This window comes from Heliangelus exortis, chromosome 23 (assembly GCF_036169615.1).
Source record: "Heliangelus exortis chromosome 23, bHelExo1.hap1, whole genome shotgun sequence".
NCBI lineage: Eukaryota > Metazoa > Chordata > Aves > Apodiformes > Trochilidae > Heliangelus > Heliangelus exortis.
In genome coordinates this window covers 2339136-2367090 of record NC_092444.1, presented here as the reverse complement: position 1 = coordinate 2367090, position 27955 = coordinate 2339136, and the positions used below count along the sequence as shown (strand labels likewise).

Below are 27955 nucleotides of genomic sequence, written 5' to 3'. Positions count from 1 at the left end.
AAATACCCAAGTCCAAGAATGGGCAAGGATGAGACTGGATTAGAAAGCTGTGGCAGCAACAGAAACCCAAGGCTCTGCTTCAACCTCCAGAGCACAGCAGCTTTTCTTTCACATAACAGAGAAAAAAGGCATGGAAGTTGACTGTCCAAACAAGCATAAAGCAAAAATAAATTAATAAGAAGTCACTGTTTGCACTGCTAGACTGAAATGCTCCTGCTTCATTCAACCTTATTTGAATGCATGCTTTAAAAAATAAATAAAAAAACCCAAAACACAGAAGAGAAGTGAGGGATTTTACAGGGTTGAAAATAAGACACTCTCCAAAGTGCAGTATTTAGCTGGATTAAAAAAGAAAAAAAAAAAAAAAAGAGAGAGAGAGACAAAAAACGGAGACAGAGTTATAGGGAAACCACCAAACTGTTTGGACACACAACCGTGAAATGTGTAAGAGAGCTCTAGAAGTTACAGGGTGAAAAGGTGTCACTACCCCTAGTGATGGGTGACTCTTAAGAGTTGGCAGGTTTAGTTTGGATAAGCCCCCAGAAGCCTGAGAGTCCATCTGAAGCTTATCCGAACCCTCAGAACCTCTCTGGTCTGCAAGAACAGCTCTCTCGCAAGAGTTCCGGCACTTGCTGCTTCTGGTCAGCCCAGAAATACCTTGAGAATGTCCCTTCTTGTGGGATTTCAGCACTCTAGCTTCTGGAAGAAGCCAGGTACAAAGGTACCTGCAAAAGGGAAAAGTGATGAGAAAAAAAAAAGTTAACTCAACTTTTTGGAACCTCCTAAGTTTTGGTTTGAAAGCGGGGATGAAGAGGCAGGTTTCCTAAGTGAGCTGGACTGGCTGACCCGTCCCTAAATATCTTCAGGTGGGAAATGTGGATGTAGGCTTCATGCAAAAAGATGTCCTGGCTGCTGGAATCCAGCTCCTGCCTGTGGATGGGACTCCTGGACACTTACCATTTGTTTGCATAGAAGGTGCAAGATTTCAGCAAGCAAGACGCCGGCTCTTCCCACAGGAAGCAAAGGTTTGCTAAATTCTCTAGAATGAAAGAAGAGGAATTTTTCCTTATAATTTGAATTTGGAACACAAGGCAAGAGGTAGTGATCAAACTGAGGCAGGAAATCACCTGCACTTTCTGCTAGGGATAAAGGATTGGATCTACCTGGCACTGCTGATAAAACAGACTGGAGGGATGCAGTGCACTTGCCACAACTGGGCTAATTCCAAAGAATTCATTTTTATGCAATGTCACATCCACCCATTTTTCTGGGATGCTGCACTGGAGCAGCAGAACCCTTTTTTGGGGACAAAGCCATTTTTTACAGGAAAGGAGAACCATTCCATTGGCTTTTAGTTCATGCCCAAATCCATCAGGATGAACATAATACAGAAACTCTGGTTCTGGAAGCAGATTCCAGGCTGGCAGCAAGGTTTTTGTGCCTGTTTAAAGCAATGCCCAGCTAGCAGCTCTCACACTTCCAAGACATAAAGCCTCCTGTGCAATACCCCACTCTCCTCAAACCCAATTCCCAGAGCCTCCACGTGCTCTCAAATAACTATCACACACTGGGGTTATATTTTAGCTCAGCTGAAATAAACAGGATTGAAGTAGATTTACAGATAAAACTTTGATCCCTGAAGCAGTGAGCTCCCTTCCCACCACAGCTTTCAGGCTGGTGCAAGTCCTGAGCCTTTCATCCACTCACCCAAGAAGCTGAGCCTCTAACACCACTCATCTTTTATAAACTGATGGGAACCATGCTGTGAAAATACTCCAGCACAGCCAGGCAGGCAGCTCAGCACAACCACCACTGAAATACAACATTGCTTACTGTATAAGTTCTCTCATAGAGATTCCTCCTTCTTTTAACATGGGGGTCACCAACTCAGCGAGGTACAACCAAATATGGGGTATATCTATGGCCATATCATCTGCCATCTCCAAGGTATCTGCAAAACTTCAGAAAAAGGGAAGAAAAACGTCGTGTTAAACATAATTTAATTTAAGCAAATCTGCACTTCAAAACTCCTTTGTTACAGAAGGACAAAAAGGCAATGAGGAGGTGACAAGAATCACAAAGGTAATTAAAAACCTATTTTCATCTTTTGCTGTCAGTGCTTCACCACTTCCAGGAGTGAATTTCCACTCCTGGAAGGCACTGCCTTCTGTAAAACCAGCAGATAAATCCAGGAAAGCTCCATTTACAAGAATTCTTACATTCCAGTAACAAATTGTTTGCTAACTGGTAATAATATTACCAGTTGCTAAGCTGGTAATAACTGTAACACTAAAAAGCATTTTGGTCTAGAAATACAAAGCACCTAATAAATGGAGCCTGCTCAAACACAGCCAAACATCTATAGAAGTAACAGTAACAGAAGTTTAAACGTAAGGTAATTAGCAAAATGTCTTAAAGTAAAAGGATTCTATACACCAGAGGGAGGTTTCCATCCAGAAGAGAAAATGGGGCAGGATGAATTACAGATCTGGTCCTGAACACTGGACATAGATTCCAGAATCACTCAAAACTCTTCTTGCAAATAAAAGCCTTGCAGGTGGCTTCACTTCCTGTGCCTGGTACAAGATGATCATTTTTCTGGCTCTCCTGCCAGCCTGCATCAGGATTCATCTCTTCCTGAAAACCTTGGAAATTCTGGGGTCCAGCTTAGTGACTATAAATGCTCATTCTCTTGTGTTTCAAGGCCAGGAACATCTCCTGTGCTTTGCTCTCGATGTCCTCTGCTACATGGGTTTGTTTCTGACAGAAATCAGTTTCCTCTTCCTGTCTCTCCAGAGTTGCACAGTGACCAGCACCATCCCATAACCCCTCATTACCCAGTAATTTGTCTTGTGTGAGTGAGTACAGTGGTTTTCAGTGTTCTTCTCATGTGCCCACTGAATATCACTTGCCTTTTCATCATCTTCAGGAGCTGTTTCACTTTGTTTATGCCACATTCAGACCACAGGTCCCACTATTTCATCAAGATCCTACTTATTTGGCATCACAGCCACTTATCCACACTCCAGGAAACACAGGAGCAGCTTTAATCACAATCCATTACAGAAATGTCTCACTTCAAACAAGTCATTTTGACCATCAGCAGCTACATGGACACAGACAAGTGTCCTCCCTGTGGATATCTCTCTGTTTTAATCTTGTTCCACACAATTTTGAAGTCAGGCTGCCTAAACTTGCCTGGACTGCATCACAATGAAATTCACTGCTAGACATGGATGCAGGGAGATGACCAGTAGCACCCAGATGAGACAGGATTCAAATAAAAGCAGCAAGGCAGAGCTAACTACCCAGAAACTCAGCATCTGGAAGCTTTATTTCAGCTGCCCATTTGCTGGCTGCTTTTTGTGGTTATTCCCATTCTAATCACCCTGCTCAATGCCCCAGCAAGCAGTGCCAGGGACCTCCCTGGGAACACAGATCTGTTTACAACTGGACACCAGCTCAAATCCAGGCTGGGAACACAAGATCCAGAAAGCTGAAATGAATCAGAAGATGAAACTCAGATCTCTTGAGCAAGGCCTAACCCATCCCACGTTCTTCTCAGCCCCTTGAGGACATGTCCACTCCTTGCAGTTGAGTTGTTGGGAAATGAGATGGAGCTGGAGAGCAGCTGTGGATCTGTGGACGTGGAGGACTTCAGGCTACACAGCTCCCAGGCACTGAGGTCACGTGAAGATTTTTTGCCTTCTTCTTCCTCCTCTTTTAATCACATTCAGTGATTTGCCACAAGGCAAACAAATGCAGCACACAGCAGCAATCCTAACACACTCATGTAAATATACAGCTATGTATTTGCTTGGAAAGGAATGCTGAAATAATTATGAAAATACTTACATTTGCTGAAACATCTGAAATACTTAAATATATGTTACAATTATTATGTTATGTATTAATACACCTGGGCAAAAGTGCTCCTTCAAGATGTGTAGAAGGCAGGATAGCAAAGCAAGGTGGGAAATCATTCCTCTCCAACACAGTCAAGACTCAAGAAAAGCATCAAGTTTCTACAGGCAGAATACAAACCCCTTGAAGAAATCCTGTTTGCTCAGCTTTCCTGCCTGCACCAACTGGTGCAATAATTGTCCCATGTGATCCCTGGTGATCTGACTCCTCTCCAGGGTTGACTCCACTCCCACTCGCACAAAAACAGGCAGCAGGTTCTGGGCACTCAGCTCCTCCACACACTGCATTGCTTCCTGTTCAAACAACACACAGCATCATTTGCTTGAACTGGAAACACCACAAAACAGGGGAGAAGTGTAGTTTCTACAAAAAGTCAGTTTACAGTGTGCACCCCTGGTGCACCTGGGGTCTGCATCTTCTTCAATGGCAGATTGAGACACTTGGGTGTTTTTGGAAATAAATATTTAAGTGAAGCTAACCATGCTGAACTAGGCTGTGGAATCTCATCCTGAATCACTACCAAGATGGTAATCAAATAATAATAATGAGAATTTATACCATGCAGGCAATGGAATTTTAAAACTACACAATCAGGCTCCAGGGTCTGGTTTGGCTGCTCAGGGAAAAGACAGGAATTGTCTTCTGGATGCCACCAAGCTGCTTGTTATTTCATCAAATATTAAGCCAAGGCAAAAAGAGGACATCAGGTTATATTCATTGCTGATCTGATCTGGCACAGAAATGCCTGTGTTACAAACCCACACCATATAAAGAAGCAGAACATGGTTGGGGAGCACTTGGAGGAAAATGTCCTCTTTATAAAGCTTCTGTTTTCTGGCATGTGCATTCTGTAACCTAAGCAAACAACAGACTCTTTAAACAGAGACTCTCAGAGACACACTCAATGTCACACTTCAAAAATCTCCACTGTCATCAGCAAAGATCTTCCACTGACCTTCTAAGTGCAGCCCAGGGGATCTCAAGGGGCTTCCTGACTGAAGGCATTTGCTCTTTGTTTTAGGTTTTGCCTTTAGTTATAAAATTGGCAGCCCATGGCCCCCAGGGGCTGTTTTCTGCAGGTCACAAGCCTGGTGGCCCCAGTCACAGCTCTTCCATCAGACATCCCTGACAGATCCTGGTGTCTCCAGGACAGAGAGGTGAACATGGCACTGCTGTCCCTGGATGCCAGCACACAGCTCAGCAGTTTTAATTTACAGTCAGGTTAAATATTGAAGACTAAACCCAGGAGAAAGAGCTCTGTGCTGCACCCTGACACACTCACACGTGGCCTTATTAATGTGACTTGAAGCTGAATTAGTCAGAAGCTTTGCTGCACCCTGCATCCAGAGTGTTTTTTATCAAGTAAGCCATGAGTGCAAACAAGCTGCCTCAACCTGATGGACTTTTTATTTAATCAGAGCTGCATTTGTCTAATACAATTCAACTCTATTTCCAGTCAGCCAAAAAAATGTCATTGTGTATGCAAGCCCAGAAGCTGAAGCAGCCCCTTAGCCCCAGACATCCAAGGGTCAGACTCAGAAGTCTCCTGCAAAAAGAAAAAGGACTGGAGAGTCCATCCCCGACTCCTCCTGCTGACACTTGCCAGGCCAGCAAGCTGGGGACATCACCATTCAAAGTTTAATTATTTCGTTTTTTTCTTCAAACCAGGATTTAATAATTTCTCCTGATAAGTAGATGTGAACCCAAAACAATCCATCAGAAGAATATTCCTCTTTCTGATTTCAATGGGAAGCCCTACAAAGTGGAAGCAGCAACTTTGCTTTTAGGGTGTCAACCCAGGAACTCCTGAATGCTGCCACTTCAAACTTGGCAGTTTTTAAATTTTTTTTTTCAGCAAAAGATAAAAAAAAACAGCTTTACAGTGAATATAACATATCTTGCCATCTCCCTGGACATGCTAAAAATCCATTTACAAGGGAAACAAAACTTCAACCTTTAACTAGAAAGTGATGACAGCTGCTCAGTAATTTCCAATGTTTATTAAAAATACTCTGGAGTGGTTTGTTCAATATTTAGCATTTCTTTATCTGCCTCCAGATCAGAACAGCACATTGCTTTGATAACTGAAGGAAAACCTCAGTTTATTTTCCCAATAGCTTTTCTGCTTCCAAAATTGCTGTTATTACAGAGCCACTCAGTGATTCATGATGGATACACACAGATCTTACTGCTTCAAACACACAGGCTGGGCTGGTTTTCCTATTACTAGCAAGGCAGAAAATAAGTTTGGGAAACAACTGTGCTAAAAACTCTCATGGAGCTGCTGCTGCCTGGATTTTGACAGCCCCTCTCACTTGTGTTCCCTCCTGGTGAGCTGGGTGTGCCCACACAAAGACACTGGAGAGAAAACATGGGCTGTGGGACTTGAGGTTTTCATTTTACTTACCTTAAAATCATTAATATGCAAGAACTCATCAATGATAGATTTGCATTTCCTCTCTATTTCCTCTTCTGATAGCGAAGGCTTTTCTTGTGCAGGAGCTGGGGCAGCTTCTGACTTGGCTGATGGAAATAAAAGAAAAAAAAACAAACAACCACATTTGGAAAAAGAAAATCATCATCATTTTCAGAGACAACATTCTAAAACCAGAAGTCACTAGAGCAGGGTGTGTTCCCTGTCCCACCATCAGGCATGGGTCACTTCTTGCTTGGCTCCATTTCTCCCTGTATGAACTCTGAGCATTTCTGTAAATCACCTCCTGGTAGAAACACAGTTGGCAGTGACACAGGATTCACCCCTTTCCAAGCTCTCTATCAACATTAAATAATTAAACTTTTGAGCTGGTGTGCTGCAAATTTCAAACGTGCTGACTGTGATGGGCAGCAACCCAAAGCAGTCTCCTGATCCATTCCCAAAATTTTCATTCCCATGAAGCCCTTTACAAAGCCCCAGAGCTTCCAGATGTGTGTGTGCTGTGTCATGGCAGTTGTGATCTATTCCTCACTGGAGCAGTTTTGGGATGTGTCCCAGGGAAGCAGCAAAATGCTGCACTTATCACAAAGGTTCTGTCCACAGGGAACATTGCCCTAAGTGTCCTCAATACTTTCTCACTAATAAATCAGCTCAAGGTGGCAGGAGCAAAAAGCAGGAGCTGCAGCAGTGACAAGGTGACAAGCCACCCCTGGGGGTGCTACCACCACACTGCAGAAACCTGCTTGGCGTGGTGCTAAAAGGCTCTGGCCCTGGGAAACATTTGGGCACTGAAGAAGGAGCTGTGCAGAACTAGAACTGATTTTGGGGGCTTCCAAGCCAGAAACCACCAGAAACTGATGGGACATGAGTGAGCAAGACCATGGTGTTGTTTTGTGGGTGTCCCCATCCTTTCAACTCTGAACAACCCTAAGGAGGAGCTGGTGAGAGAAGATGCTGCCAAGGCCGGTATGAACAAACCTTCTGGGAGGCAGATCACAGCTCCCCCAGCTCAGTGATGTGTCAGCACAGCCCAAATACTCACAGGGCTGCACAGAAACGTGTCACTTGTTCTGAGACCTATTTCCCTCGTGCCTTTTCACACACCCAGCAAGGCTCCTGGAGCACAGAGGAGCCACTTACCAGACTCCTTGGCTTTGCTCCTCTCCGCCTCGCTGCTGTTCCTCTCCATCTCCATGCCTCCTGTTAACTGCTTCACTGTCTCCAGCATCTCCCTCCTCTGCTCCTCTTGTGCCTGGTTGTCCAGGAGCAGCTCCTTGCTGCTGCTGCCCCGGAGGAAGGTGTTGGGGCGGGAGAGGGAAGGGGGCAGAGCTTTGTCATTCTTCTCCCTGCCCGTGCTCCCGCGGCTGCGGAAAGAAAAAAACCACAGGGGTTTAAAAGTCGTGGTGGGAGTAACCCCTGCTGGCAAGGCTGGTGGTGGCAGGAAGGATGCTGGAGGGGTTTGTAGGAACTGGAGGGAGAAAAAAACCAAACGGAGCCCAGCAGGATTGGTGTCTTGACTTTTTACAGTTGTAGCTCCACAGAATAAAACCCAATTCAAGTCTCAGAGCTGCACAAACACAAATGTCCACAGAGGGGAAAGGCAGAGCCAACACTTCACAGAGAACACAGGGAAAAGCAACCAATTCCTTACAGCATCTGTTTGCTCTTAGAAAATTTTTGCAAATTGTAGAATGTAAAAGCTCTGCTTTACTGTCAAATGGTACCCAGGGTATAATTTTTACCCATTTATTGAAAAATAGTTTCAGAATTGTTTCAGAATTGTTTCAGAAGGTTACCAGCAACGGGCAACAAGGATCTGTGACATAAACAATACCAAAGGGGAATAACCTCCAGGTAAAGCAGAGTTTTAGGTGAAATAGATGGGAAAACAGAGGGACAAATTCAGGGAAACAGTCAGGCAGGTGGTGAGTACTGGAAGGAATAAGCAGTGATGTTTAAAACAAACTGCACATTTATAAACCATGTCTAGAGTTCATAAATAATTGAAGGTTAATACATGTTTCATGCTCCAAGGTGGAGTGGCTGCAGTCCTGATGAAATGGAGGGGTGGGAGAGCACTGCACAGCCCTGTCTGCATGGCAGGATGGGCAGACCTGGTCACACCTCATGGGAACAGCTGGACACAGCCAGAGTGTTTTAAGAGCCTTGCTAAATTTCTGCAGGGTTTTAGGTGTTTTTTTCTGCATAAATAAACCTACTGGCCTGGCTGACTCCATGACCATTGAATCCAAGCTGTATGCCTATTTATTACAGTTTTATCTGAAGAGTTTTTAACCTTTTACAAACTGCTGGCAAATTAATCCTTTAGATAAAAGGTGACTGAAAAGTGGAAACTAAAGCATTCACCACAATGGCTTTAAAAATTAATACCACCTCTCTCTCCTGTGATATTGTAACAGTTGCAGGTATTTCAGGTTAGTTCAAAGTACACAGGGGGGGAAAAGACCCAGCCATTCCTGGAAACTTAATGAAATTTTCTTCTTTTTTGCCTGCTGGTAACTAGAGCAGCAAGTGAGAAGTGCAGGGAAGGAGAATCACCAAAACTTACCTAGTTAAGGCCCTGCGAGGATCTAATTCTGAGGATGCAGATGAGGCAGATACAGATGAGACTGGAGGCTGCAGTGCAGAAAATCTGTTCAAACTTGTGGCACTTGGTCGTAAGGAGTCTGTGAGATGATAAAGACAACCCAGAGAAGAGAGACAGCAAGGTCAGTAGCTGCTGACACCTTGGCATTAAAAAATCATTTAAGCAATAGATGTTTTCAGAGTGCTGGGGAGAGAGCTGAAGGGAAAAGGCTGGTCCTGCCCCACTGTAACCCTGCTTGCCAGGCAGTCAGACACACAGAGATGAGCATTCCCACCCAAATCTGCTCTTGGCTGTAGCAAAGCCAAGGATGAGGCCCCATCCTGACTTACCTATCTCACTGGCCTTGGCTCCACCACTGCTGCCCTTCCCCCAGCTGCCCAACTGGGCTTTAGGCACAAGCTGAATCTTCTCATCTATTGTGGGCTGTGAAACACATCAAGAAAAAACATCAGAACGGTGGCTCTTAATTATAAAAGGTGGATTTTTGGGGGCAACAGTTCTGTTTTGTGAATGCCACTTGAACACATTCTTGGGAGACAAAGGCAGACACAGAGGACACCTCACGAGCAGCCTCTTCCAAAGTGTCAGTGAAACACATTCACAGTGACCAGGAGCTTCTTTTTACTGGGAACTAGGAAACTCAGAAAGGAGGAAAAAGCACAGAACATCCATGCTTGAAAGATGTTCAGTTTGTTTGTGATGAGTAAAACTGGTCTGCTGCCCACTCCACCCACCTGGCATTGCTTTGGGGAGAATCTACACAGGAACAGAGGGCAAAGAGAGACAACAGACTGCAGAACTTGGAGGGAAAAAGTAGTGTCTGACAAGAAGAGAGCATTGATTTTACAATGCTCAGCTGGTGAATTTATTGACAAGGAGGTTGTGACCCTGCAGAGCTCTTTGTATGAGCTCCTCTCTCCTGACAAGGCAGGTGTTGTGGAGCTGGTTCTGTTTGTGCTGGATTTGTACTAAGTGAAGCAGAAGGACTTCTCCCAGATGAGCTGCAAACCCAGACAAAAGCAGGCTGAATCCCTCCTGCTAACTAAATTTTGGAGTCTTGTTTTATGACTTTCACAAGGAACAAACTGAGCCTGATCTGCAGCAGGGCTACAGTCTGTCCAGGTTCTGCTTTACAGTTCTCTGAGCACCCAAGCACAGAGTAAAACTTAGGGAGAGTGACATTAATTGGGACATGGGAATGTCTAGGAATCACTCTGATTTATGTGGAAGATGGAGTCCTCCTTGGCAAGAAATCCCACAGCTGTTCTGAAGATCATTAAAAAAGGAAAAACCTCTAATCCTGTCTACCCTGCAGCTTGAAAAAATGCCCCAAAATCACCACTATAATATTAAATAACAGGAAGATGTTCATCTGGCAGAGGGGTGTGAAAGCTTAACATACACTGAGGGATGGAAGAACACCCCACACAAGCCCCCAAACACTAAAAGCTGACATGGCTTGGCTTGTACTACTTGAGCCTTTCAAGCCTGCAGTGCTGCCATCTGAACTAAGTCAGGAACACCTCATTTTCAAAACGTGGCATCCTTGTTCTGCTAAGCAGCAGCATCACAACAGGGTCTTGAGAACTTGAGGCAGCAAAGGTTTTGTGTCAGACAGGTGTTTGACACCCCATCTGCAGCAGCCCTGAGATGTGCTGCATCACCAACACACACGAGACCTCAACTCTCATTCTCTTCATCATGAAGGGTGTGGATTTTCCAACCAAGAGAACTTCTGGGTCCCCAGAAGGACATCATAAATCTCAGAGGCACAGGCATCCTTCTTTCCCTTAGAATAAGCAAACCACCAACATTCAGAGGACAAAAGCCTTCCTTGGTGCTTTATTTATGCAAAGTACTAACTCAGGAGATTTCACATGTCCCAAAAAACCCAAGTTCTGACCTCTAGGCACCCATAATCCTCTTTCCTAGGCAGACAGCTCCAGTAAGGTAAGACTGTGGCATTTTTGTTGCTTTGTGCTGGCACCTACCTTGGTGATTTTAAGGAACTTGGTGGGGTCCAGCACTCTGCTGTTCTTTGCCCCTTGCACAGTGTTCCAGCCACCTTCATCGACCCTCTGGACACCTGCCAGAGCAGAAACACAACCACCCTTAGCTGAGCCCCACTGCTCTGACACCCCCAAGTTCATCAGAAGGAGCAGAAGATGGGATGGTTTTGCTAAGCCTCAGGGCAACTCTGTGCAGAAATCCTGTCCTTTGGAGTGCTGAGATGACAAAACTAACTTGCCTGGTTTTATTATTATAAAGTAGCCTTGACATAAAACAGCTCATTATTTTCAAGGGATGGTTTTGGCAGTGATTATTCCTGGTTAAGGAACAATTTCAGTGTGTTCTGTGATCTGGGTAAGGCTGCACATACAGTGCATTCACAAGCTCAGAAAAGGAGCCAACAATGGCCAACAAAAAGCCAAAGGCCTTTGCTAACCCAAAGCAACTCTTCTTCCCCAGATCTCAGCAACATGAGGCTGGTCCAGAACCATTCAGGCAGTGCCAAATTCCTCACTTTCTCCTGAGGCAAGTTTTAACATAATTACAACAAAGTCTACATGAATCTTCTTTAGACCCTAAGTGTTTTCAGGGCACTTTCATTGGATAATCCTTAGTGTTAAAGAATCCCAAGGAGTCCTTTCTCCTTGCCTCTACACCCCAGTCTTTTCCAAGTCACCCCAAATTCATCTCTAGGTAGTGGCAGCCTCAAGGGCTGGTGGTAAATTAAAGTAATGCCAAGACACTTTCTCCCACTGACTCAACCCCTCCCAACTTTAACCACTAAAGAACATGGCTACTCTTGAAATGAGATGTTACTCTCTTGAAACTATATTCTGCTGCAGGCAAGAAAGGGTGGCAAATCTGACTCCTGTGTAGTAACTTGTCACACCAGACTTCTGTCAGCCTCTCACAAAATCAAATATAGTTTGCATGAATCCAAGAACATTACTGCCCTAAGATTGTTTATTTCTACCCAAAGGATTTGCACCTGAAAAACCCACACAGCCAATCCATGGTAAGTCTGTTCCTTCTGCAGCCTCAGCTATAATCAGGCCTGAGTACCCTCTGTTCATTATAGTATGGAATAAAGAACTGATTTTTTTTCTTTTCCTTTTGTGTGAGATTCCCTCTAAGGCTACTGGATGTGAGATGAGTGCAATGAGCAGCCAACATGGCTTTTATTTTACCTGGTCTCCTCTTTTCTTTGGTCATGAGTTGTTGGACCTTCCTCTGTTCTTCCTGCTCTTCAATTTTGGCTTCTTTATGAATCTGCTCAATGGTCTTGGGGCCCTGATCTGCTCTCCTTGAGACCCAGTTGCACTAGGGAAGAAGCACAGACAGAGCTCAGAGACATTTCCAGGACTGCAATAAATGGAGTGCATGAACCCATCACCCAGACCTTATCCTGCCACTCATGTAATGTGGTGGGAAGGCTGCTCCCCAAGGGGCTGGGGAAGATTTTTTGGTGCTGGGGCACATTACAGATGTGGTTATCCCAGCACCACAGGCCAGAGGTCTCTGTGCTGGTATAGATTCTGCTGCCTTGGAGCTGTTGGAGCCAGTCCAGAGGAGGCCCTGGAGCTGCTGGGAGGGCTGGAGCAGCTCTGCTCTGGAGCCAGGCTGAGAGAGTTGGGGGTGTTGAGGCTGGAGAAGAGAAGGATCCCATGGGGAGACCTTAGAGCACCTTCTAGTGCCTGAAGGGGCTCCAGGAAAGCTGGGGAGGGACTTGGGACAAGGGCCTGGAGGGATGGGATGAGGGGGAATGGCTTGGAACTGGGAGAGAGAGGGGAGATTGAGGTTGGAGATGGGGAAGAAATTGTTTGGGGTGAGGGTGCTGAGCCCCAGGTTTCCCAGAGAAGCTGTGGCTGCCCCATCCCTGGCAGTGCTGAAGGTTGGATGGGGCTTGGAGCACCCTGGGCTGGTGGGAGGTGTCCCTGACCATGGCAGGGGGGACACTGGGGGGGCTTTAAGGTCCCTCCCAACCAAAACCATTCCATGATTCTATGATTTTAATGTGTTTTGGTGGAGAAAAGAGACTACAGTGAAGAGATGACTTCCAGACTGATTGAATTCCAGATGTTTCAGTCCCTTAGCATCCTGAACATTCCCAGCTTCCCAGTCTTTCTAGGTTCAGAGGAACAAGATGGACAAAAGGGAGGCTGCTGTCACTCTCTGACTGTTTATTATTGACAGTGCTCTTTGGAGCCCTTCCTCTAAACTTGAGAAAAAATAATGAAACCCTGAAAATAAAGAAGCAAGAAGTGACTGTGTTTTATCTGGAGATGGTGCTTTGCCACTCCAGGGATCGTGATAGGTGACAGAAATCCTGCAGAGAGAACTGGAGCTGTCTCTCCACAAAGCATTTCCACTGCTTGATGTGTCTATTCAACCATCCACTGCACAGATCCATCTGTCCCCAAAATAACCAGCCTGGGTTCTTCACCCTGCTATAACCTCTTTACAACTTTTGGGGTCATTATCTTTGTGTACCCTGCAGTCACAACGGTGACTTCAGCCTCCAAAAAACCCCAAAACAGCTTCAAAACTCCAGGTATGAGTAAAACCCACTGAGGACTTCAGTCAAGTGCTGTCTCGGGGCTCTCAGCACCCACATGGGGTGGGTGTTTTGTGGGGAAGTTTTGTGTGAGGTGTTCAACTGCAAGGCACAGAGCCACCCTTCACTCTGCTGGACTCTGACACCTTGATGATCCTAAGGGTCTTTTCACCCAGAATGATTTAATGATTCTATGAGAGGGAACACAATTTTTTCCATACTCAGTTTGCACCTACCAGCCTTAGGTCTATTACATCCTGAAGCATGAACCGAATCCGTGAAGATGTTTTCCTCTCCTTGACAATCTTCTCCATCTGATTAAAATACTGGTCCATGCGAGGCTACACAAGAGAAACAGCATCATCAATGTGTCTTGGAAACAAAGGAAAATATTCCCTCAGGTGGGGAGTGTGTGGGCTCTGTGTTATAAACATTTCTGTGCCAGAAACTTGTCTGGGGACCCAGAGCTGCTCTCCAGAGAAGGGAATGTTGGGTCTTGTTTGCTGCTCCCAGGTTGGACTTGAGTGTGCACAGTGAAGGGTGTGCAGGGAATGAGGCACAAGTCTGCTGGCACCTCCCTCATTTAGCACCTGCTTTCTCTGCACTTTTAATTACTCCAATAATCTACACCCTCTCCATGTATGTAATAAACTTGCCATCCATTAGGAAAAAAAAATAAAATCAATGTGGTCATTTTCATGGCACAGCTGCCACCAAAATGGGGAGTCCTGCCCTGCCTGAGCTCCTCCTCCTCATATCAGTGTCTGTGCTCACCTCAGCCCAAGAAAAACTGACTCAAGGAACTGCAAAGGCATAAAACTAACCCTGCAGATGTCATTTTGATGCTTTCCCTCCCAGAACTATCTCAGCTGGGGCTGGGCAAGAGAAGCAGGGGCAGAAATGCCACTTTTCTCACTTTTCTCACCAAGAAGCTGTTTAATGGGCTTAGCTGTAGTATGAAATCCCACAAGCTACTTTTCATCCAAAAAGTCTTGATGTGATGGAATCCAAATCAGTTTGCACTAAGACATGAAATGGTATCATTAGAAAAACCTCTTTAGGTCTAAATTTGACTCACCAGGCTCCAGAAAGACTTTTTCTCTAAAACGGGGGCTCTGGCTCCATTAAGCAAAAAAGTTCTAGGGCAATTTTATAAAATGTTGCCCATTAATTTTCACTGAAAACTAGCTAAACACTTAAAAAAACAAGAAAAACCCAATGAAAATTTGGTTCTGGCCTTGCCATGGAAAGTTTCAGCTCTGAGAGCAAATGTTTCCAAAGTGAGGAATGACGGGGAAAATATTTGAAATGGAGCTGGTCCAGAAGCTTTAATTATAACTATCACTAACACTTCAGCTTCAACAGAAAAGCAGAATGTCTACCCCATTAACAGGAAATAAATTCTTCTCGCTCAATCTTGAGAGAAATAAGATATCACAAGGACAGAACATGGGCAGCTTCTCACAACATGACACCCACAAGCATTTCCTTGCTGTGTGCTATATGGTGCCACAGCTCGAGGTTGCAGAAGCAGCCAGTGCACCAAAATGTTGGCTTTTACAGTGTTCCCATGCTCACAAAGACCAAAACAGCACCCAGGACCCATCCAGCATGAGCTCAGCTACTGCTCAGAAGTAAAATCCTGTTTTCTTCCCACGTGGAGAAACTGAATCTCCATTTCTGTTACTTTCAAACCTGCATCAGTACCACACAGGCTGTTGTGCTAACAGCAATGGGGTGATATTTACCCTGGGAAATCAGTGGTAAACTGAGCTGTTTTGGTCAATGCTCCAGAAGACAGTTTGGAAAACTTGCATAAACTCCATAAGGATCAGGACTGATCCACTGTGATCCCTGCAATCCAGAGTTCTGTAAGGGAACTCCCTTCCCAAAGCAGCTGGAAACCATTAGCTGTTTGTTTCCAGAGCAGAGTCTGACTGATTTCTGGCAAAACCCTCAAATGCTTTTTCACCCCAAGCCTGGATTTTGCAAGGAGAAGGAGCTTGCTTGTGCCAAGAGAAGCTGACCCAGTGTAATGCTGGGTCCTACTTCTACATTTGTTGGAAAAGGGGCAGGAGGATGCTGGAGTGCTGCTTCATCCCAGCATTGCTGGGGACAAGGATGATAGAAATGCCTCCACCAAAGTTCAGGTGGTGGTTTAAGCCACTTAATGAGGTTGGTTTTTTTTTAGATTTAACCCAAACAGTACATTAAGTGGTAGATTTTGTGGGCAATATAAACCCCCTTCAATGGTAAAGAAACCGCTGGAGATATGAATGTTTTGGAAATTACAAGGATAAAAGGTACATTCACTTGAAAAAAGTAAATATTGAGCATTTCTAGACTGCCTGTTTGGATTAGATATCCGGAAACAATTAACAACTGGAAAACACCTTTGAAAACTACCCAGAATCTGTTACAGACAAGGGAGGGAGGCCAGATCATGACGAAACATCCACGGAAGAGAGGATGATTTCCTGATGCCATACAGAACTTCCCCAAGAAATAAAATAAACCCTCAAATAAAAACATTTCCCACCCATTTTTCCATCCCTGCCCTGACAGCCTCAGCTCTCCCTCCTGGCCCTGCTGCTCTACCTTTGCTTTCTCAAAGTCCAGGTCCTTGCCAATGGTCGTTAGCAGGCGGCAAAGGCACTCGAGGGACTCCTCATCGTGGTTCTTCAGCAGCTTTACCACACAGTCGTGCATGATCACCTCTGTCAGCATTTTTAGCTTGAAAAGCTCTCCAATGAATTTTATATTCCCAATGGATCTCCGGCGGGCTTTGTCCTTGGCCTCTTCCAGCTCATCGTGGAGCCGTGTCTTCTCCTCTGGCTATAAAACAGAAAAACAGCTCTAAAAGAAACATGTTTACAGAGCACAGAAGCCTTCAAAAAGTACAGTTTTATGTTTATAGTTGCTGTTGTCCCTGTTTACTCTTCTTCTCCTAAAAACCAAGAAGGAGCTGATCTAAACGCCCTAATGGAGGCCCATTTTTTATTATACTTGGCCACAGCGACGGAACGGAAGTCACAGCTCCCAAATTCCCCCCAGATCGACTGCCATCTTCCAGAGAGATCATTTCCAGAGGCGGCTCTGAGAATTTATGGGGAAAATACCACTTACAGTGGTAGCAGCTTCAAGTTCTTTCTGCTTCTTCTCAAAGACATCGTCGTCAGCCTTGTCCTTTTCAAATTCCTTCTGGCAGCGATTTAACAGCAACTTGCGGAAATTGACCGTGCTCCCGGGTTTGTCTGCCATGGGCACTTTCAGCTGGAGGAGAAGGAGGTAAAAAATCAGCAGAAATATGCTAAACTTTTCTGTACAAGTGAGGTTTCCTATAAGCACCCATTTTATTGTGCAGTTCAGTTTCAGCAGGGCCAGCCTGCAGGGCTGTGACAGCTCCGCGTCACATCATGGTTTCCAGAGGAGTTTTAAATTTCATACACTCAAAACTTGGCTGACGCCCTCTCTGCCCAGAGACAGATTACATTTCCATTCACAGGATGCTTTAAAAAGACACATTGTTATGTTTTTTAAAAAAAAAAACACTGTTAAGTGCTGAAGACTTGGGAGCCGTGCTCCTTTGTTTCATGGCATGAAGGGAAGAAGGGGATGATTTTGTTCCAAATTCATCATCTGAACACTAACTGTCCCAAACGTGCACCTTGGGCTCCCCTTGGAAATGAGAAACTGAACTTTCCAAATGTGACTCCCTCCTGTGACAAGGCAGAGCAAAGTGTCAACTCTGAACACCACATGCTCCAAGTGAAGCCCTCTGCCTGCAGGAGCGGTCAATGGGTGAAGAAGAAAAAACCCCTCATGTAAATTATTTTTATTTACATTCAGAAAGTAAAGCTTCACTCTGCTCTTGCCACGTTTATTCTGCTGCCAACCAGTTCATGGGGACAACGTGCAGAACATTCACCCATGCATCCTCATTTCAGGGAAATTCAGATGCACTTGATGATCTTAAGAGGTCCTCCCCAATCTTAATGATTCTATGACTGGATTTGGGCAGCTCTTACCGTCACAAGACACCTGCACATGTTGGCATATGCCACTGAGAAGCTTGGTTCATCAATGGCCTTCTCAAAGACCAGGTCAATGACTCCTTTCAGCCTTTCTTCTGTGTCTACTGTCAGGTCTGTCACTTGCTTCATGAGCTGGTTGAACATCTGGGGTGTCAGCTTGTTCAAGATGCTTCGTACCTTGCGGAACAGCTCCTACACAACAGAGGAACCACGTTGGAGGAGAAACCAAAGCAGTGGAGCACAGGAATGAGTTAGGAGGCAGCTTAAAGGTCAGCAGATAAGGTGAGCATATGGGAACTTCCAGGAAATGGAGCTACACACAGATACACATCTGTGCAGGGTCCAGCTCCAGCCCTAGTTCAGCTATTGGCTCCCAAAGACAAAGCTGTGGAGCAGGATTTTTGGAAATATCCAAGTGTTTTGTTCAAGCATGACAGAGGCACAAAGCCCTTGCTGCCACCCAACTGAAATATTACTCTTTTATCAATTTAGCCATGAGGGAGTGGCTTTCTTCTTCCTCAACCAGAGGTAATAAAATTCTCTATTTACTTTAAGGCACTTTACTTTTCCTATGCAGAATAATTAGATCAACAACACTGCCCTTAGCCTGAAGAACAGAATTCCAGTGTCCTTCAAAACTATCCCAATTTATCTTACAAATTACAAGTCTGACCACCAGGCAAACACCTCTTCCCAGAGTGTCTGCCCCAGGACAGAGAGGAGGGGGAGAAAGACACAGAGAAAGCTTCAGAGATGGCATCATTAGGCTGGGCAAGGCAAACTGATGGAGGTTTTCTGAGGTTCTGGGCAGAAATATAGTCTAAAAGTGGATGAAAAGCAAGTTCTGTGCTGGAAGATTTGAGGTTGTTTGCTTGAGAACAACATCAGAAATATTCTAGCAAACAGCAATAGAAAAACAATCCTGGAAGAGAGGTAGTAGGTTGTCTGGTGCTCCCTATTTAGACTTGTTTAATATACAGCTTTGCCATTTAAACTCCAGCTCGAGAATAAACACATGAAAAAAAGAATGGAGGTAGGGGAAAGCTGTGATTCAAACTAATTCATTGCCTTTTTTCACTGTCTTCCACAAGAGCAAAGGCAAATTACCATCCTCCTGGTACCTGCTGTACTCAGTGGCACTGGTTCATGCTCTCACCTGGGTTTTGACATTTTCTGGGTCCTCAGTCTGGTTCTCTCTCTTCAAGCTTGGCTTCCAGGCGTTCTCTGCCTTCTTCAGGTGGACATCCTCCTTCACACAGACAGTGATGATCTTCCTGGGCTCTCTCCTCTGGCCTGGCTGAGATCTCCTCGGTCCAACATTCAACAACTAGGACAAAAACATTCCTTGTTATATCCCCTTTTAAACTCACACCTTGATAAAACACTCCGGGGTACATGCCAACACCTGCTGATGGTACCACTGACCAACCAGTAGCAACTCCTCCTAGGATTCCCTCTGACCCAGCACACCAGGCTGGGTGGGTCAGAAGGACCATGAAGACACCAAACACATTTTGGGCAGCTTTTCCTGAAACAGGATGGGACAACCACTGCCTACACACATCAGTGATGCTCCAGATGCTGCTTAAGCTCTGCAGAGCTCAACTCAACTGACCAAAAGCTCTTGAAAGCCAGAAACTGTGTAACTGAGACATCACAGCAAAGGTGTATTTAAGGATTAAGCCAGTCCTTACAGGTGTATTTCAAACATTCCATCCCAAGCAATTGAAGATAACTTAGCAGCTCTGCCAAAACCATTTGGTTTTACTGGAGACTGTTTAAAACAGAGCCAGGCACAACAGAAAACATGTAAAATTGAGACAGGAATTCTACAAAACACATTGAATGGAGCTTTACTGCTGCTCCCCCATTTGTAGAAACAGATCCTAACAGATGTAGGTCCAATTCTTTGTAGCTTCACAGAAGAAAGGTAAACTGCACATTGTTTGAAACAATACTGAGGGCTTTTCTGCAACCCTGTACAACACGATGCTCCTCCTGATCAAACCAGGTATGAAAACTGCCAAAATTGCCAGGTTTTCATCAATTGTACAAGCAACAGGGCACAAGACTCCCTCTTTATCATCCAAGAGCTTCCATTAAAGGACTAAAGGCACCAAATGTTGTCAGGAGGTTATTCTTCCCCCGTGCTCTTTCACGTTTCCGAACTCATATATTAGAAATGTCCAACCTCGATGGGAAAATTAGAGGAGCATCCAAAGTCCATTACCAAGCCCTGTTCCTTTCCACACAAGTGATTAATCTCCTCCATGGGCAGTAGGCAACATCCACATGAAAGACGGACCATGTAAAATATTTTTTCATTCAATGAAGGGATTCAGTGATCATCAGAGAGGCAAAATCACCTCAGTTATTCCAACAGCTTCAATGAATACATGAAAAGAGGCTCTTAAAAAGAGGTGCCTCTCCTCTCCCAGACCCTCCTTAAAGGCAGGAGCTTCTATCTGCAACATGACCTGCTTGGCTTTAATGGTGTAAATATGTGTCATGCATGAAAGCAAACAGACACGATCACCTCCACTGCTGGAGCTCTCATTTGGGCTTCATCTAAAAGATCTCTGGGGAGATCCAGTACCTGAATGGGGCCTACAAGAAAGGTGGGGAGGGACTTTTTACAAGGGTGTGCTGCGATAGGACAAGGGGCAACATCTTTAAACTAGAAGAGAGGAGACTGAGGTTAGATACTAGGAAGAAAATCCTTGCGGTGAGGGTGCTGAGCCCCTGGCCCAGGTTTCCCAGAGAAGCTGTGGCTGCCCCATCCCTGGCAGTGCTGAAGGTTGGATGGGGCTTGGAGCACCCTGGGCTGGGGGAGGTGTCCCTGACTATGGCAGGGGGGGCACTGGATGGGATTTAAGGTCCCTGCAACCCAAACCATTCTATGATTTTTTTATTCATTATGTGACAACAGCAACAAAATAAGACAGTGCCAAAAGACCTCATTCCGTATACCAAGGTGATGCCTGGAGGGGAGCTATGTGGTGCCCCACCACCTCTGGAGACCTGCGTTCAGATCCAGCTGGCATGCACAGAAACACCCCAACAGCCTCCTTCAAACACCCCGACAGCCTCCTTCAAACACCCCAACAGCCTCCTTCAAACACCCCAACAGCCTCCTTCAAACCTCTTTTGGCGCACGCTGTAACCATGAAGCAACCGCGCAAGTCGATCGTCCCGGAGAAATCAACAGCACAACAGGAACAGGGAGCCTGAACAGTGCTTTTGTGTCTCAGACACCTTCCTAACACAGCTGCCAGTCCCACCGTGCAAACCCTCTCCACTCCCAAGAGTCCTTGATCGACACGGGTGCGATGCAGCAACGTCTGCTTTGCAGCCCTGCACGGAGACGCCCGCCTCTGTTTGACGCAATCTCACACGATTTTCCTGCCTGGGTTCTACCCGTGCAGCAGTGGAGAGAAGAAACTTCCCTCCAGCTGAGAAGCCAGACACTAATGCAACAGAGAAGTGACAGGTTTCAACCACTATCCCTCACCACCCATCTCCAAAATCATGGGAGCTGGGAGGGCTCTCCAGAGATCAGCCAGTCCAGCAGCTGGGTAACCAGAGCCAGGCTGGCAACGTGTCCTGAGTGTGAAACCATTTGGGCTCTTTTCCCCCAGGAACAGGAGCAAAGCTGACTAGAGGTGACCTGTGGCCACCCCATCTTCCTTGTGCAGAGGCAGCTCTGGTTTGAAGGACCTTCCAGCCACAGCAGGGCTGGGACACGAGGACACAGCAGCCCTGGCAAGGTGCTCTCTTGGGGACGGGTCCAGGCAGAGGCGAGGCGATGGCTTTCAGAACAAACACTTCCCCAGCCTAGGGAATGCACACCTGATGGCTGCAAGGACACTTGTGTATGGCCCCAGGATCACTGTGTCACACATCACAACCCCACGAATCTGGCCACCTTCCAGACCAGCCATTTCTGTCCATTAATAGAAGAAAAACTTCCGAGACGGCATTTTTAGAAGTATCGGTGAATAAACTTAATTCAAACTGTTTGATTGGGTTTTCAAAATCATGAACAGAAGAGCCTCCTTTGAACAGGTAATAAAATAATCACAGAATCAAACTTGTGACAAAATTATCTGGGTTTTTTTTAGGTTCCAAACTGACAAAGTGGTAAGTTGAAGAGGTGCCTGAGCTCACACCTGCCTTTTTTAACTCAGTCCATGTAAGTAATAACAGCTCTGCAGAGCCTGCAGTCACAGTGCTACAGCTTGCACAGAAATATTTTCCACCAAATTCTCAGAGAAGTGCTTACCAGATGTTACTACCTTAATCTGAATTATCTGTCTTTTGGATGACGAGAGGAGAAGAAAGGAAAGCAGAAGGAAACAGGGACAAGCCTCTTGTGAGGAGCCAAAACCTCACAGCAACACAGCAGGACTCAGTGCCTGTGTCTGCTCTTGGGACACAAGTCATGGTAAGGCTTTAAAAACCATCCAAGAAACTAAAGTACTGCTTCTCCTTCTACGAGAGGCTTCAAATGCAGAAGGTGAAACCAAGATTAGATGCCAGGAGCAACTACAACTTATCAGGAAGCACAAGAATCAAGATGCTTCATACCTTGCGGAACAGCTCCTACACAACAGAGAAACCACACTGAAGGACAAACCAAAGCAGTGGATCACAGGAATGAGTTAGGAGGCAGCTTAAAGGTCTTAAAGATGACTTGAGTTTCCACCACCTCTCAGGATGGACAAAAGCACAGAATATGCCAAGCTGGAGGGAACCATCAGGATCAGAGTCCAACTCCTGTCCCTGTGTAGGGCACCCCAAGAGCACATGTGCCCTGCCTGGGTGTGCAGGGAGGGACTGGTCCTCTCCACCCCTATTTCCCTGTGTTTGCACCTGGTTCCCCTCTGCACTCCTCTGAACTTCTTGTCTACATCAAAAAGCCTTTCATTAGCTGTATCTTGTTCCTGGGTAATTACACCCCTGGCAGTGCTCGATGCCACACGAAGGTCTAAAAAACACTCACACGAGACGTTTAAGCGAAAAAGGAGGAAATAAAGACAAAAAAAGCCAAGGAAGCAAAACAAAAGATTCTCAAGGTGCCGAAAGCTTGTTAGAGCTGAGCTGCTCGATGTTATTTTTGTGGGCAAGGAATAGGCAGTGGGGTTCAATGGTTCATGGGCATGGCCTGTGCAGAGGTGGAATGACCGAGTGGACAGAGAGCGCACACGCAGGTTTTTGCCATGCTCTACAAGATGCTAACATCTGATTTTTGCCTCGAGGCTAAAAACCCCTCTCATCCTCTAAGCTCTGATGTCCCAGCACAGCAAGGGCTGCTCAACTTCTGTGACCTCCCGACCCTCCTCGAGAAAAATGCAACAGGAAGGCTCTGCTCTGTCAAGGCGCAAATGTAAGATGTATGTTATGTGCTGAATGCTCCAAATGAACGGGGTAAGCAGGACTTACCTTTTCTCCCCCTTTCCACAGGTCTGCAAAGTGCAGACCCCTCGCGGATCCCGCTCAGGCCAACGTCCCAGCATGCCCTCAGCTGGTGATGTCCCACCCACCACTGAAGACTGCCTAGAGGGGTACAATGCAAGTCTTGTTTCGTTTTTTTTTTAAACAAGGTTGCACCTTTTTGTAAAGTTTTCTGCCAGTCATTCTTTACCAAACAGCGGGCGTTAGGGAAAAAGACAACTCTACAAAAAGGTGCAAAGTTTGGGGGGGAGAGGGGGGGATTTGGCTTACCCCTGTTGGCAGGTTCCTCAATGGTGGGTGAGGCGAGACCAAGAGAGGGCATGCTGGGGAACCGCACCGAGCCAGGGAAGGCAATCCAGGGTTGCTCTGCACTTTGCAGGCCTGTGGAAAGAGAAAGAGTGACAGGGACGTTACCAAGATGCCAGGAGGCTCAGGACACTCAGTGCACGAGAGGAGGAGAGAAGGCACCAGAGTACAACCTGCAGGTCCTAAATATAGGAAGTGATGTCGACCTCAAACAGCACCGAGGTTTCGGGACTGGGTGGTGCTCTGAGAGAAACCACGACACAGAAGCTACTCCAAGACACGGATGCACACCCCAGAACTGGCCACCAAACTGCTCTCAAACCAGAAATAACCACATCAACTCAAAAGCAACGGGGTTGACTCCCAAACCTCCTGGAAATCCACGCACTTGGAAGGCAAGGTGAACTCGTCTGGAATCAGCAGTTTGGAATGGACCACGATGACCAAGATGATGGCTTGGTCGTTAGATGTATCCAGGTCAATACACTGGTTGTGTCGTGACAGACAGATGAAAAGTCAATGACTGCACCCAAGGGAGGCCCAGCTGACTGGGCAGCACCATACTGGGGGCACCCGCAGCCAAAGAATGAGGGATGGCTAAGGCAAGAAGGAAGAATTCAGAGATATTTCAGAGTTTGGGCAAAGCCAGGCACTGGGAAAAGAAGAGGTGGTGAAAGGTGAGCAGAAGGAAAAGGCAGGAAAACAAGGAATGAAATGACTGAAGCAAAGCAACACGTGGAAGCGGAGACAAAGCAAGAACACAGATGCTGTGCATATCCTTTTTTTTCTTTTTATAAAGCTAGTAAAATCTCTTTGCTCTATTGGCATGTTTTATAAGACAGAGTCCTCCAGTGACACAAACTGACGCCGGGTTGTTGTATGAGCAGTGTACATTTGCACACCTGCCACCACCAGGTCCTCAGCATGGAAACACATTTCCACTCCTCTTGCACGGGGAAAAGGGGAAGGAGATCAAATCCATTTAAGACCAATACGTACCAGTTCAAACCAGCCGCCAACGTTTTTCTAATTTGCCTAAATTTTGACAGCCAAGAAAACATCACCCTCGCATTCATCCTGACAAAACCAGAACCACCGGAGCATCGGGAGAGGCCCAAGAGCCTGAGGACGGACTTCATCGGTGTGAAGGCCAATTTTGAAATTAGCAAGTTGGGATAAACTCACACTTCCAGGTATGTTTCTTCCACCGGGGGTTTGCCTCCCAAAATCAGCAAAGGCTGGGGTAAAGTCTGGTCCTCGAGGCAGTATCCGAGGGTCCAGAGTTCTCAGGGGCAATTTCGGCTGGTTGACCTGCATGGGGGAGCAGAACAAACAAACTGAGTCTGTTCAGCAGGTGCTGCAGCTACCAGAGTTCATGTAAATCTACAGACAACCTCTGCTAAAGCCCAAGATAGTCATAATTAAAATCCAAATTAATGCTTTTAACAAACTCTGCATGTTTTATGCATCTGCACTCCCACTAAGAAGATGCTTTTAATTTAAAACACATCTTGTGCAGGTGACTCCTGAGGAAACAGGTGGAGTTCAGAAACATTTCAAGGCTAAGCATGACTTCTGGAGGATAAAATTAGGGTGACGTGGGCCCCTCTTCTGCAAAATGAATATGATTGGCTTGGATCAGAACCACAAAGCTTTCCTCACACAAATATCTTGTGTGTTAACAAGGCAGAGAGCTGGCTGAGCAGAGGAAGCTCAAAAGCAGAGAGAGCAGTGAGAAGCAATCACGAAAAACCAGTAGGTGGATGAAATAATTCTTGGGAACAAAGATGCATTTTACTACTTGTCTGGCTAGGAAATTCAGAGTGGAGATGTTTCTGCACATGATAATCACCTACAGCCTGGTCTTTAAGAGGGAGGCTGTAGTGGTTACATGAGAATCAATGAGCTGCATCCTTCTAACTGAGAGGAGAGTAAGGTTTTGGTGTCAGCACTTCAGAACTAGCAAGGAGATCACTAAGAGCAGACACACAGCAGAGAAAATCAGGTCTATAATAAGGCTGGATAGAAATCACAGAAGTTCTTGAGAGTCAGGGTTTTCAAGATCTTCTATTAGGTCAGCTCATAAATAGTGACACAACTGTTCCAGTTAAAAAAGAGTTTGCCCAAAAGCTTGCTTTCTGGCCATGGAACAAAAGACACTGCCACCCTGTTCACTCTTGCTTTGCTTGCTCCACTATTCATGGCAATAGAATTTAAATTTTAATTATAATCTAATTCTGTGATAGTTTTAAATTTTAATAACAACCCAGTATTAACTTAATCCAGAAACCATGAAGAATGCTCCAGTTTATAAATAATCTGTGCACATTCACTTGGCACTAATGCCTCGATTTGAAGCATTTTGTCACATGACATCAGCCAAACATTCCCATTCCTAACAGAAGTCTCTATGGAAACAGTCAAGATACAAAGCATTAAGGACCTTTATTTATATTTAAAATAAAATAAATGGCACACACCTGTTTTATTGGCTCTCCTCTCACCTTGTCGAGCACCACGTCGCTAATGGGAGGCAACCCCTCTGGCTTTTGGATACAGGCAGGCATGAACTGGAAATCCAGCAGGAATTCCCGGTCGTACTGCTTCTTCCCCTCTGGGTCCAGGGGCTTCCACTGCTCTATAAGGAGAGAAGGTGCCTGAAATTCATGGATAATGAAACCCTCCACTCTTCGAGACACTTTTGGGGTAAATCCACGAGTAGAACGTTGCTGCGGTCGCTTGGGAAATTTTAATTTCTTTAAATGTTGAGGGTAGCAAGGAGAGGGCTGCACCTCACGTTGCAGGAACACCAGCAATGGGGAGCAGAACACCAACTCCAGCAGCTCCCAAACATCTGGAACCTGTCACTAATTCCAGCTGAACCCACAGCATCTCACTGGAACTCTGACTTCCACTCTGGTGTCAGACGATGAAATGGGGATGATTCCCAGTTTCTGGGGGAAAATAGAAAAGCTCAAGCAGCTGATGGCTGGACTTGGCAACCTCAGAGGTCTTTTCCAAGTGTGACAATTCTGTGATTCCAGTTTTGTGGGTTTGGATTAATAAACAGCCAAGGAGAGCACCATACAGAGCAAAAAGATCCTTTGAAAATGTGAAAAGAGCAAATGTTAGAACAACCCCTGCTAGAGAGAATGGTGGGAACCAAAAGAAAACACACAGCCACAGGCCATGCCCTCAGAATTACAACTTTCCACCCCTTTTTTTCAGAGGGCTTTCTGGCCAGGAGAACTGTGGTGCAGAGCACTCTGCCTGATGCAAATTAAAATATAAATCTAAAGCCACTTCAGTGCCAGGAAAATCAGCCTGTGGCCTAGAGACAGGTTTTTTGCTAGCCACATAGTTTGTCTGAAGTCAGAAAAAGAAAGCAGGGCCCAGCAGCCAGGTTGACCACTCAGGCTTCTAAGCAGGTGGCATGTTTTTATCTGAAGGAAAATATCTGTACAAGATGCCACCTTTGTGTCCCACTGATGCCCAGCAGCACTGCTCTGCATTCATCCAGCCATTCAGGTTGGCTGTTAAGGCTTTGTATTATTTCTCTATTTTAGTCCCTGATCTTTTAGGCCTCTGGGTTCTTCTTGTCACTGCAGAGGCCACAAACAGGAATTTAATTCAAGTGATGGGTTTTAATAACTGGTAACAAAAGTAATTACAGTTCTTAGCTCTTTGTGCAGTTTTATTTTGACAGATCTGTGGGATAAAAGGGTGCAGAAAATGGTTTGGCTGGCTAGCTGTGTCCCAGCCAGAATTCCCAGCCAGCTGCCTATCCATTGTGCCACACCACATATCATTTATCATGGAAAAATACTGACAGCAACCAGAAACAATTTACATGTACAGTTCCCTTCTCCTGGAAAGAGCTTCAAAAGCTGCTTGAACACAAAAAGCAGCATCCCAGGCAGAACCTGCTGCATCCCCAGCAAGGGGAGCTGGGACAGAGCACACAACTCCTCCTGCAGCCAACCAAAAGGCAAAAATCTCCCATTTTTCAGACAGGGCAGAGCTGAAACTGAGGATTATTGCACCACGTGGCCAGGTCTGATGTGTGGTGGTTTCCAAGGGGTGGATCCAACCCCTCCAGCTGAGCAGAAGGATGCTCAGCCCCAACCAGGATCCTCCTGACTGCAGTGAGTGTTTGGGAGAGGCAGCTGATGAATTCTGGATTAACTTGATGATGTTTTTAACTAATGAACTGGGAAGCTCTCAGAAGTGTGTGGTAAACTATCAAGAGGCCTCTATGTTTTCTCCTAACAATATGATACCACCAAATTAATAAAAGCAAAGCAACAAAGTTGTGTTTATAGCACAACAAAGCTGAATTAACAACCACAGGGTAATCACTTAATGGTGGTGGCTCCTTCTTGATACCTTGTCAAGGCTCTTAATGGTCCCTTTCTTATCTTGCTTTATATTCTTTCATTTCTGAGTTCTTAGCAAAATGACTATTTTAATTAGAAGGAGCTCCATCTGAATAAGAAACAGCTTAAAAATTTGTAGCAACTGAGAAGTCAGTCAGTCTCAAGGTCTCTCAAAAGAGGCTCAGGTCTGCACATTAAATATCTTAATACATTAACAAAAACACCCCTTAGGTAGACTACATCCAGTACTATGCA

The 27955-nt window shown here is 45.5% G+C and overlaps 1 protein-coding gene across 14 annotated transcripts in view; it reads right to left on the bottom strand.

Moving 5' to 3' along the window:
* EIF4G3 (eukaryotic translation initiation factor 4 gamma 3) overlaps positions 1-27955 on the bottom strand; it is a 139372-nt gene that overhangs the window by 6740 nt on the left and 104677 nt on the right. For 6 of the 14 annotated variants that reach the window (XM_071767275.1, XM_071767276.1, XM_071767277.1 and 3 more), the window contains 17 exons: positions 25805-25962; positions 24510-24635; positions 23289-23399; positions 18721-18891; positions 17559-17756; positions 16657-16803; positions 16129-16365; positions 13767-13871; positions 12164-12296; positions 10958-11052; positions 9296-9389; positions 8928-9045; positions 7499-7722; positions 6332-6447; positions 4045-4217; positions 1834-1959; positions 958-1039 (listed from right to left, as the gene is read on the bottom strand). In XM_071767275.1, coding sequence (XP_071623376.1) covers positions 958-1039; positions 1834-1959; positions 4045-4217; positions 6332-6447; positions 7499-7722; positions 8928-9045; positions 9296-9389; positions 10958-11052; positions 12164-12296; positions 13767-13871; positions 16129-16365; positions 16657-16803; positions 17559-17756; positions 18721-18891; positions 23289-23399; positions 24510-24635; positions 25805-25962 — 2414 coding nt within the window. Of the gene's footprint in view, positions 1-487; positions 726-957; positions 1040-1833; positions 1960-4044; positions 4218-6331; positions 6448-7498; positions 7723-8927; positions 9046-9295; positions 9390-10957; positions 11053-12163; positions 12297-13766; positions 13872-16128; positions 16366-16656; positions 16804-17558; positions 17757-18720; positions 18892-23006; positions 23121-23288; positions 23400-24509; positions 24636-25804; positions 25963-27955 lie in introns of those variants that run through there. The other 8 variants (XM_071767278.1, XM_071767281.1, XM_071767284.1 and 5 more) reach the window with 4 other exon arrangements.